At 34.2% G+C, this 12,500-nt stretch overlaps 2 protein-coding genes across 2 annotated transcripts in view; both read right to left on the bottom strand.

The window, feature by feature from the left end:
• The window catches only part of LOC137619771 (zinc finger protein 689-like), a 69,866-nt gene that overhangs the window by 46,244 nt on the left and 11,122 nt on the right, over positions 1-12,500 (bottom strand). The gene's annotated exons all lie outside the window — the stretch shown is intronic.
• LOC137619770 (zinc finger and BTB domain-containing protein 24-like) lies at positions 10,480-11,181 on the bottom strand. The gene has a single exon (XM_068350074.1). The coding sequence runs from the start codon at positions 11,179-11,181 to the stop codon at positions 10,480-10,482; it is 702 nt and encodes a 233-aa protein (XP_068206175.1).

The following is a 12,500-nucleotide window of genomic DNA, read 5'->3' as shown; positions in this document are numbered from 1 at the left end:
TGCAATCGCCTCTCATATTATTATTATTATTATTATTATTATTATTATTATTGTTATTATTATTTTTATTATATATGCTATAACCCTAGTTAGAAAAGCAAGGTGCTATAAGCCCAAGGGGTCCAACAGGAAAAAAGGACCTAGTGTACGAAGGCAATATGGAAATAAATAAACGATATAAGAAGTAATGAGAAAATAAAAGAAAATATCTTGAAAACATTAACATTAAAACAGATAATCCATTTATAGACAAAAAAAAGTTATACTGATTTAACTACCCGATTAGGAAGATCGTTGTACAACTTGGTAACAGCTGGAATAAAACTTTTAGAATACTCAGTAGTAATGAGCCTTTGGATGGAGAAGGCATGACTATTAGAATTAACTGCATGCCTAGTATTACGAACAGAATGGAACTGTCCGGGAAGATCTGAATGTGAAGGATGGTCATAATTATAAAAAAAAATCTTATGCAACTTGCATAATGAACTAATCGAACGATGGTGCCCGAAATTAATATCTAGAACAAGAATAAAAAAATCAATAGACAGTAGGTTCCTGTCCAACAAATTAAGATGAGAGTCAGCAGTTCCTTTATTTCCGTTCCAATGTATAGAAAAGGGTATTAATGTATTTAATGAAGGTATTAATGTCTATATGTTTCCACTATCATTGAAAAAATTCATCTTATTACTATTCATTTTTCTGTAGGTTACTCTGTATGTAATGTTTGTGACATTCAAGTCACTTTGTTGATATATAAATATTTTATTTTTTTGTAAGTATTTAATCTTTTTGCTCCGATTTGTATTACTTATATATCATGTTGAATAAACTATTAAAAGTTTATGGTAATTTGATCCATTCTATAATGATTTCAGGATTTTCGCTACAATTCTTTATACTCTCTCTCTCTCTCTCTCTCTCTCTCTCTCTCTCTCTCTCTCTCTCTCTCTCTCTCTCTCTCTCTCTCTCTCTCTCTCTCTCTCTCTTTTCCCATGTACCAGTTGAAACTGTTTCCTAATCACTAATCTCTCTATCCTTGCAGGACGAGAAAAGTGTGGAAATCTGGACTCTTTTCGAAATCTACTGTCTGAGTTCGACACAATGTATCTTATCCCCTTTATCACTTTGCTACATTTACGGGTCGATATCTTCTGCACCGCATCAATGCGCTTTCAAAATCCCAAATACATCAACGTTTCCCGTCTGATTTTTTTATTCATTTACATTTTTTTTTCAAAGGAAGAGGTAATGCTTTAGCAATATTTTTGACAAATAATGCTGATGTCCTACTGTACAAAATAAACCAAAAAATATTTTATTTTGGATGAAAAAAACAACAACTTGGTAATCATGATGAGTAGAATCCATATTTGGTCGTTGGCTGTTAATCCTTTAGAAAAAAAGGAGAAGGAACATTTCCTGGGTATTGGTGGGAATTGGTGTCTCAGCCTTTTTGCTATCAAGAGCATTACCAATTATGTTAGCATATTATCATAGCCTAACGTTTAAAGTTAAATGTTGAGGGCTTGAATAGCATGGGGTTTTATGGTGCCTTAATGTACGTGGCAGGACAGTCACTTAGACATATGCATTTTTGTCATTCCTATGTGATATCCAGGGCATCCTTGAACAGGGCATTTGTAAGAATAAACCACCATGTATCATTTAAGGAAGTCCTTTATCAGATGGGCCGGATTGTTTTCATTATCAGAGATCTCGTTTTAGCTGTCTGGTAAAATATGAGGAGTTATATCATCGTATATTCTTCCAAAGGGAAGATGTGCATCCTTGTTAATGATCCAGTGGCCAATGCCCCCTATGATAACTGATGTTTTAACCTACATAATATACTTATATCTTTTAAATATTTGATTTTAATCAATCTTAGAGCCATCAAATCTGTGGTTTTGAAGTGCGTATGAGTAGCAATGCCAATCATTTCTCTTTTCTTATATTGTCGACTTAGATCTGACCACTTTCGAGAAGAAAATATATACTTATTATAGGCCCATATTCTGCTAATCTTCTTTTTAAGTATTATCAAAAAAAATTAAATATTAAAGGCATTTTTTTCTTATGCCTACTTGTTCAAGGTTTATGACTTTACTATATGGCAAGTGAAAAGGAGAAAGATTTCTCTGAGGTCAGTTAGCAAAAGAAATGAGTAGAACTAAACAAAAATCCATTATCCCTGCTTAGTGACATACAATACACGTTCATAATTTCACCATCTAAAATGAATGACAAATCACAGGGGTTCATAATTCGGGACAATGACCTTTGTCCTAATTAATGCAAGATATTTTGCGACTGTGGTCAGTCAATAGATAGCTTACCCAAGTGCTGCTACAATATTTTTTAAGGTTCTCCGAAGCGAATTATATATAATCGTAGTTTTTCATTATGAATAAAAAAGAACTATCCATACAACGATTGCATCTTTAAATAAGGAACATATCAATAAAAAAAATTTTTCTTATAATGAATCTTTTTTAATTAACACGAAACATTCAGCCAAGAAAGAAAATGTACACACAATCCCAAATGCCAAAAAAAAAAGAAAAAAAAATAATGTTTAATCAATGTCTTCGCGTGGGCTGCAATTGAAAATCCGACTATTCAATTGTTTCATTTGTGGATGAAAGATATCAAACGAGGTGATGTTTCATAGTAAATAAGGTAAGCATTTTCAGTCATCACATTGCAGTCTAAGGAAAACACGAAAGTTATTACTTGAACATCAAGCAAAACAAACTATACCTTTCAAAAGTAGAGCAACGGTATCTGAGAAACCTCAGATTGCTTCCTATGATATATGGGAAATGATTGTCAAAAGCTCTGGATGAATCTATCATTTGGCCTTCTTCTAAGAATAAAGATAATTTTTTTTATAAAACACTTCAGAGAAACAAAAAAGTGAGATTCCAATATCAAATGATACTGTTCAAGGGAATAAATTTGGAATGTTCAATAATATTGAAGGAAAGGTTTGCCGTAGTAAACTTTAGGATTCATATATCGCAGTCCAAGTTATAACTTAACCGATGTAACCAACAAAGTGTAACAACTCCCCTTTATGCGCTTTGTAGATGGAGATACTACGACATTTCTGCTACTTTGCTGAAAAGAATTGCTTACCACTACTAAGGATGTCATTTGAAGTTTACGTCTGGTATCCTTTGCGGTTGTGTCCGCTAATTCAATATATATATATATATATATATATATATATATATATATATATATATATATTATATATATATATATATATATATATATATATATATATATATATATATATATATATATATATAGCCTTAGCTGGAAAAGCAGGATAATAGCCCAGTGGGGATAAGCAACAATGGAAAATAGAATATTATAAGAAGAGTAAATATCTCCTAAAAACTATAAAAACATTGACAAAGCAAGAGGAAGAAAAATAAGATACAACAGTGGCCGAGTGCACCATTAAGCAAAAGAACTCTAACCCAAGACAATGGAAGACCATGGCTCAGAGTCTATGGAACTATCCACAACTAGAGAACAATGGTTTGATTTTGGAGTGTCCTTCTCTTAGAAGAGCTGCTTACCATAGCTAAAGTGTCCCTTTTACCCTTACCAAGAGCGAAGTGGCCACTGAACAATTGCAGTGCAGTAGTTAACCCCTTGAGTAAAGAAGAATTGTTTGGTAATCTCAGTGTTTTCAGGTGTAAGAGGACAGAAGAAAATCTGTAAAGAATAGGGTAGACTATTCAGTGTTTGTGTAAGTAGTGGGTGTTTATGTAGGCAAAGGCGAATTGAGTCGTAACCAGAGAGAGGGGTCCAGTGTAGTGCTGTCAGGCCAATCATTCGACTTCATAACTCACTAGTGGTAGTATCTCAAAGGCTGGCTGGTGCCTAAATATATATATATATACATATATATATATATATATATATATATATATATATATATATATATATATATATATATATATATATATATATATATATATATATATATATATAAGTATATATATTTACATATATATATATATATATATATATATATATATATATATATATATATATATATATATATAATTTATATACACACATATATATATATATATATATATATATATATATATATATATATATATATATATATATATATATATATATATATATATATATATGTATACATAACTCATTTCTGATCTGATATTCTGTTTTTGTGTTTCTTGGAAACTCTCTCTCTCTCTCTCTCTCTCTCTCTCTCTCTCCTCTCTCTCCTCTCTCTCTCTCTCTCTCTCTCTTCTTCTTCTTCTTCTTCTTCTTCTTCTTCTTCAAGGTATGCTAAATTAGTCTTCACGTTTCAATGATGACATTAACCAAAGAATAATCGTTAACGAGGAAAATTTTAAAACCTTTTCGATGACATGATTTTTGGCTTGATGATTTGTACGTATAATAAAGAATATATAAATAAGGAATAGCTCTAATATTACCAACGGTAGGCTATGGTCAAAATATTATAGTATAATAGATAAAAAGAAAGGAGAGATTACTGTCGTCGCAATGAACGAACCCAGTTGCTTATCCAATTTTGAATACCTTACTCTGTAATTCATAAATCAACAAATAGGTATTTTAAAGTTTTTTAACATTAATTTGCTGAACAGAAATTTTCACATATTGTGATTATAACTTTTTTTGTAAATAAAATGAAAAATTGTGTATAAAACGGGACATTTTTCCGGAATATCCGCTACTTTCCTTGGTTACCTTTGTCAGGCGATATACAGTTCGGCTTAGCCAGTTAAATCATGTAGTTAAAATGATTTATCGCTTAAGCTACCCATCAGATAGCCCAAGGGTCCAGTTTACCAAAGGAGGCCTAATATCTGGAGATGATACAGGTCACTTTCCCTAACAAATCTGTGAAGCCAATTGGACAGCGGACACACCTGTCGTGTAGGAAGGAAAGGACCCAATCCTTGCCACGTCTCGTGACCGTCATAGCCTTACTTTTTAAAGTAATGAATTTATCATCTTTTCCTCATTAGGAAATTAAAGTTCTATATTTGCAAAGATATATATTTACAAAATATTTCATCGATACAACATACAGAAAAAAAATACAAATTCATTCAAGGAACGAAGATATAAGAGAAATAGTCAACGATGGTATTAGAGGACAGATTCTTATCCTATTGAACTTCTACAAAACAAAAATTATCAGATTATTATAAGATGTGTAGATGCACTCCTAAACGGGAATTGAACTATTGTTTGCTGAAATAAATCTGGGGCATTAGAGCAGTGGAGGACAGAAGCTTATCCTACGAAACTATAAATCCTGCAAGCAATGTAACCGATGGATTCATGATTTTGCTGAGTCTTTGAAAGCATCTACATGCAAAACACGAAATAGGAATCTTTAATCAATAAAATGAGAGCTTATATCCTTCCGAAACGATTATTCCATCTGAACTGAGCTACCAGTTCGTTCGTTCGTAGTGACAGCTCCATTTTATGAAATTTACACCGTGACCTACCGTGCTTTGGTAGGCCACGCCGTAGGCGAGTGAGCTTTTTGTCCTATACGTCGGTCGGCTTCACAAGTCTGGGGAAAGGGCACCTACAGGTATAGAAAAATCCTTTTGTTTTCTTTTAAAGAGAACAATAATCAGTAGTGAGATTATAGGGAATCGAGTGTGCGGATTAGGATTTATAAGGTCAGTCTAATGAGATACCTCCTTATTACTGTATTCCCTCACTGGGAGATGGAACTTGGTTAATAAGAGAACAACTTTAGGGTTAAGAGAAGTGTCGTTTAACTTGTGACTGGGTTACTCATTATCTATACACGTGCACATTCATGTTAATTCGAGTACTCATTTCATTCCTAGGTCAATTTCAGGGCAGCTGATTCAAGTAAATTTATGACAGGGCTTCACCGTAGGAAGACCTTGAATCATAAGAAATTGGCCTCATGGTCGTATTTTCGCGCAAGTTCTAAACAAGAGTAGGATCACCTGAAGATTGGGGACCCCAACACTAGCTGGGGTAGCTTATCTTCAGGTGGAAAAAATTGGGGTCTTCTTTCTTCAGGTGAGGAATTTAAATCTAAGAATGAGACTATAGTCAAACCATTCTGTCGTGGCCGCTGAGAAGAGCTCATTTCCAAAAGGTATCGTGTTCGAGTGTAAACACTTGATTCATTTTCATTTGAAGGAATCACTCTTTAGAGACAAGTCGAAAACCTTTGAAAACAACGATAAAGCCAGATTAAAAGATTAGGCACCCCATTTTCCTCACCCTTTCTTTACAACTGTACTAAATCGTCTAAAAAAAATCAGCTTTACTATACTTCCTTGGTTATTGTTTTTTCTGCTGGCACACTACAATATATATGGAGATATTTCAAATCATTTTATTGTGCTGCCTTTGTCAGATACTTATCTTTCATAACTGATATCTCCAAACTTATGGTGGTCGGGTCACATCTGCCAATCAATGGTCATCCAGCTTATAAGATTAGGATTTCTTAAAGGAAGTCAATTTAATCTTTGTTGTATCTCCCCCCCCCTTCTCTCTCTCTCTCTCTCTCTCTCTCTCTCTCTCTCTCTCTCTCTCTCTCTCTCTCTCTCTCTCTCTCTCTCTCTCTCTCTCTCTCTTTCTGGAACATTTGTGGCTTCAGAAGTACGGATACATGCTTTGGTGACATCAGTAAAAGGGCCGCGATTCATCTTTTCTTTTGTGAAATACTTGTACACACAATGTACTATTTCCCTTGCATTGGGACAGAGAACATGGTTTGGAGATGTTTCCATGCTTTATGTTTACTAGATAATGCAGTCACTGCCTCAAACACTACATTTTATACCCCAAGACCAACCATTCAAGGGATTAAATATGGCTCGCTGATATTTGCTACATAAATTTACCCTTGAGACCTCCAAGGACAGATCAATCGGATTTAAAACTTACCATCTGTCCGAGTCATATTAAGACGGTAAGATAAAAATGACAAATATCCTGGGATTATGATTTTGGGGGACATGTACTTGGTTGTAATTATCCTTATAGAAATGAATACCATACACTGTTGAAATATGCCAAAAAAAAAACGGTAAAAAACCAGTAATAAATGTTGTCAGACATTTACCGTCTTATAAACGGAAATATTGACGTTAAATGGTGATATTATGATCATCAACCTATAATAAGATAACAGGGTAGGGTAAAAATTACACTCCCATATTTTACTGAATTACGGCTAAGAACAGTATATTTTTATGGATAATGTTCTATTAAAATTACGCTTATTTACCTGTGTACCTAATGAAATATGAGAGAGAGAGAGAGAGAGAGAGAGAGAGAGAGAGAGAGAGAGAGAGAGAGAGAGAGAGAGAGAGAGAGAGAGAGAGAGAGCAGATTTAATCTTGTCTTAATCCAGTGAGATTAGTGGAAAAGGTGGGGATGCACCCTAGGCATACCCTGAGGAAGGTCATCTGTCATTAACAGTAGCATTAGTCCCACTCAGTTTGGATGGCTCGTCTCTAACCGCAGTGTTCATTTTTTCCTTAAAGTGGTCGAAATATTTTGACATGGGTATGCTGTACAGGGGAACAGAAACCGTCTCAGCGGCCACGACAGAATGGTTTTACTATAACAAGCTAACCAACCAGTTTATAAGTTAATTATTATTAGTGTAACGAAATGAGTGAGACTAACCAGTAAAAAAGCTAACCAACTTATCGATATGGTAGCAAATAGATTTTTTTCTTAAATTGACGTTATTTAAAAAAAATCTTATTTTTCTTTAATGGCTGAGAGACTAATCTGTCTTCTATAAAAGATAATTATGTGTAGAAATTCCAATTTAAAGCGAATACTAAATTCAAAAGCAAAATTTCTATTTGTAATTACCTATTTTTTGCTAAATCTAAACTTTCACTGCAAAACTGGATTCAGGATAATATTCTAAACATTTCCAAAAAAAAAAAAAAAAAAAAAAAAAAATATGATTGATATTTACAGTTTTCTTCTCAGGGAAATCTGCATGAAGTGTTTTGAGGCAAACCCAGTTAGACTTGGTTGTAAAGGCATAATTGCACAAATTGACGAGTCTTGCTTTGCGCGCAAAAGCAAATATCAAAGAGTACGTGCACCAAATCGGCCATTATGAGTATTTGGAATGGTTGACACTAGCATTAAGTGTTGGATATATGGTGATCGTTGAAACACGTGTTGCTGCAATTCTACTTCCAATCATAGAAAAAGTTGTTTTGCCTGGTTCAGTAATATACAGTAATAAGTGGAAAGCTTATTCAAAAATTCAATCACATCTCAGATTTCAGCAACAAACCGTAAATCATTCCCGTAACTTTATCAATACAGAAACAGGAGTACATACACAGGCCATCGAAAGTTATTGGAACAAGCATAAATCAAGGATTAAGAAAATGCGTGGATGCTAGAGAGAATTTTCAATATATATTTACAGCAATTTATGTGGTTTGAAAGGTGTTTTAATGGTAGGTTCGATTATTTTTGTACTGAAATTGCTTTTAGTAGAATATGGATTGTTTGTATAAATTTGTTCTTTTTAACAAATATTTCATAAAGTAGTTTTAATAAATATATATTGTTTTCCTTTTCTTATAGTAAGCAATTATAAGACAAAATAGATCACCTGGAGACGTCAATAAGCTGGGGTCGCTTATATTCAGGTGGAGAAAATCAGGGTCTCTATTCTTCAGGTGAGGCTAGTTAGGGTCCTTTATCTTCAGGAGAACTATTTGGGGTCTCTTATCTTCAGGTGATCCCAAGAGTAGTTATATAAGACATACCCAAAAGTTTTTTACATAAAAGCACTCAAGAAAAAAATAACGCCTCTCCATGACTAACGAGAAAGTTTTGGACATCCATGTCGTTATATTTGTATTTTCACATCTTATCTAGTCTACTCCGGTGGAATTTCGGGCATATGACATTAAATTAAAGGCTCGGGACAAAAAATCAAAGAGTAATTATTTTCTCCTAAGCAATTCATGTTTACTTTTCTGTCAAACAAGCGCAAGTTTAGTAAGGCAATAGCTTACAGAACTATTAGATAATCTAAAAAATAAATTGCAATATTACAATATTAAAAAAAAATATATTTATGGTTTATAAATAAACAGAATTTATCGTTATCATTTTCCTTTAGTTTAAAAGAACTAAGGAAATATAGCCTTGCCTACTTGGAAAAGACATATCGCTTCAAATGATGTAAAGTAACCTTGAACACATAACAGATATGAAATAAGAAGATCCGCATTAAGAGCCTTACCTGACAAATCTCTCCAACGTTTAATTTCTCTGGAGGCAGAATTAGTGGAAACATTTGGAAAGGACATCAGGTGGGAAATTTAAATTACAGCTGTATTTTAGAGGTGACTTCTTGAATATTGGAATTGACGGAGTATTGAATTATGATAGGTGCTGCTATCACAATCCAATCACCCGTCATTAAACACCATACAGTTAACTACGAGGAGAGAGAGAGAGAGAGAGAGAGAGAGAGAGAGAGAGAGAGAGAGAGAGAGAGAGAGAGAGAGAGAGTGAGAGAGATTATGGTTAATTCTAATCTTATAGTGGACATTCAAATACGTTTTAAACCATGGAAGACAAATATACACATTTATATATCTAACAAATTGTCTAATTAAAATGTGCAGCTGTAAAGAATCTTCCTCTAATTTTGGTTTTAATATTATTGCCTTCAATAATTCTAAGAGAAAAAAAAAATATTCAGAATAGAACCCATCTGTAAGAGGCGTTGTTGTTGTAGATTTCTGTCACATCCCACAAGCCAGGAAGAGGCTAAACACCATCCCTAAATTTGTGTTTGTATGAGTAAAGAAACCAATTTCAATATAAAGATTTTTATTCCTTTTTTTTTTTCTTTTTGTATTTCATGGCTTTTCTTAAGTCACTCGTTACGGACTCAGTGATTAAAAAAGACGTCTTCTAATATGGGACACTATACAGAAAACATTATTTAATTTCATTGGAAGACAACAAAACATTAGGGAATGAAGGCTTAATTATCTTTATTTTTGTGGAAATATTAACTTTGTATTACAATCAAGAAATCATCCTTCAGGGAGGAATATATTAGAATTCAAGATTTTTTGAGTCTTCTTTATTTGCAAAGGATAACTTTGAATAAGATTGTGCAGTAATGAAATAGCTATGAAAGATAGACTAACTTGGCTATAAATAAATAAATTTCATAATTACTCATAACAAAAAAAAATGTAAATACATAGTTTTAGAATGGATGGATAAATTAAAAAAAATAAAGCCCAACTGACAGAGGAATATAGAAAACGTTACATACCGAATTGCTTCTCCAAATGGCATAAAACGAATGAATTGACAGATAATAAAAAATATATACATTATCATTTTCCTCATCAAAGACCTTCTTAGTATCCATCAAGAGATAAAACCCAAAGGGCCAGACGTCCCCGAAGGATGTTGATTATTATTTGCCTCTTCTAAGGACTCCAGTGGGTGATTCAAATGATGGAATCTGAGGGAACGGAAGTCCTGGAAGGATAATCCACAAGTGGCACACCGGAGAGTCTTGTGGATAGTCTGGTGGAGTTGAAGGGCTGGAAGGGAAGGAAAGGTCTTGAAGCAAGTCAGGCAGGAGTAATAATGCTCTTGGAAATGCACAGATCTGTGGATGTTGAGTCTCTGTCTCGACCCGAATCTTCTCCCGCAATTCTTGCAAGGGAAAAGGATCAGTGAGGCTTCAGAAGCCGAGTCTTGGTCATCAGAGGGTGTCTTGGTCCTTTGGCTGTTTGGGGACTGCAGAGTAGATTCACTCCTGTTCCTGGTGGAGACGAACTGAGGATAAGATTCTCTCCTACTCAATCTGGATGAGGTCTTTGAAGGGGATCCGCTCCTCCTGTTGTTGGAGAAGGACCGGCTAGGCGGTCTGCCTCTCCTTCCGCTGGAGAGCGGTTTCAAGGCAGACCCCCTGGAGGAGGTACTGGACAATTGAGGGGAAGCCTCGTTCAAGGAAGACTGACCGTTAACATTACGAGTCGACTGTTTAGAATATTTGGCCTTGCTGACTGACCCCATCCGCGTACGAATGGGGCTATTCGGGGTTATCTTTTTCGGAGGCATCATGCATCGAAATAACAAATATATGGATATTAGAATCTCGTTGAAGTAGAATAATGACAGTATTTCTATTGAATGCTAGAATGAAATATAGAGTATGGTAACAACCGTTACAGAAAAAGAATAAACTTTTCGTACACAATTATTTAAAAAGCATCTACCACATGCAAACAGAATAGCGTGGAATATCAGGTTACCAAAGAATAAATACTTCCCCTGTTTAAGTTTTGCCGTTGAAATTTAAATCACATATCTTTTTCTTACAATCTTTGCATGCAAATACAGTTCAGTTTTCTCTATCATATTGTTAAGCAATGAAACCCTTATGACCTTAGATCGAATGACAGAATCTAACACTAATATAGTTTTAGAATGAATCATGAGTTACATTCTTCAACTCCACTTTTTAGCTAGAATATCTCAAACGAAATCATGAGAAGTTTTAACCTTAGTTTAAAGTCCATTTGTATCACCTTTCGGTGTATCAATCATTTACTATAGTAAAACTAATCTGTCGTGGCCGCTGAGATGATTTTTGACCCAGTGTAGAGCGTAATTGTGTCAAAATAATTCAACCAATTGAAGGAAAAATTAACTCTATACTTAGACACTAGCCATCCAAACGGAGTGAAACTGATAACGCGAGCTGCTTTATGACAGGTGTCCTTTTTTACTAATCTCACAGGATTAACCAGTGGTTAGATCATGGCTCTCTCTCTCTCTCTCTCTCTCTCTCTCTCTCTCTCTCTCTCTCTCTCTCTCTCTCTCTCTCTCTCTCCCTCTCTCTCTCGTTATTCTTGCCGAGCATATATATTTCATAAGGTATGGTTTTCATTTGTATAATGATAATTAGAACCAACTATATTTTTTTGAAAATATTAATTTCAGGTTATTTGCCATGTTCATTCTATCGTCTTAATAAGACTGGCAGAATGAAGTTTGAAATCTGATTAACCAGTACATCTTGGTCACAAAGGCAAATTTATCAGGCAAAGATCAGTGAACCATATTTAATCCCCTGATTGGTAAACTTTACAGTCAATGGATGCAAAGAGTCTCTAAGGAAATTGCTATATGATATAGAATAGAGAGAACGAAGATTAAATTGACTTTTCCTTTAAGATATCGTAATCGTATAAGCCGAAAGACCATTGATTGAGGGATGTAAACCGAACACCACATGCACGGAGATATAGGTAGTGAAAGACAAGTATCTCATTGACAAGGGCAGAGCAATTACAAAGATTTAAAAGGTTTTGTCTTTAAAGTAACCCCTCTTAGGTTAATTATGAATAATGTTATAGTTGGGTTATCCGTGTTAT

The sequence above is a fragment of the Palaemon carinicauda genome, chromosome 26, assembly GCF_036898095.1.
Source record: "Palaemon carinicauda isolate YSFRI2023 chromosome 26, ASM3689809v2, whole genome shotgun sequence".
Lineage (NCBI taxonomy): Eukaryota > Metazoa > Arthropoda > Malacostraca > Decapoda > Palaemonidae > Palaemon > Palaemon carinicauda.
Note: the sequence above shows the minus strand (reverse complement) of the source record. Positions and strands in the feature narration are given on the sequence as shown.

Coding starts and splice junctions, on each gene's coding strand:
- LOC137619770 (XM_068350074.1), bottom strand. CDS start 11,181: ATGCCTCCGAAAAAGATAACCCCGAATAGCCCCATTCGTACGCGGATG.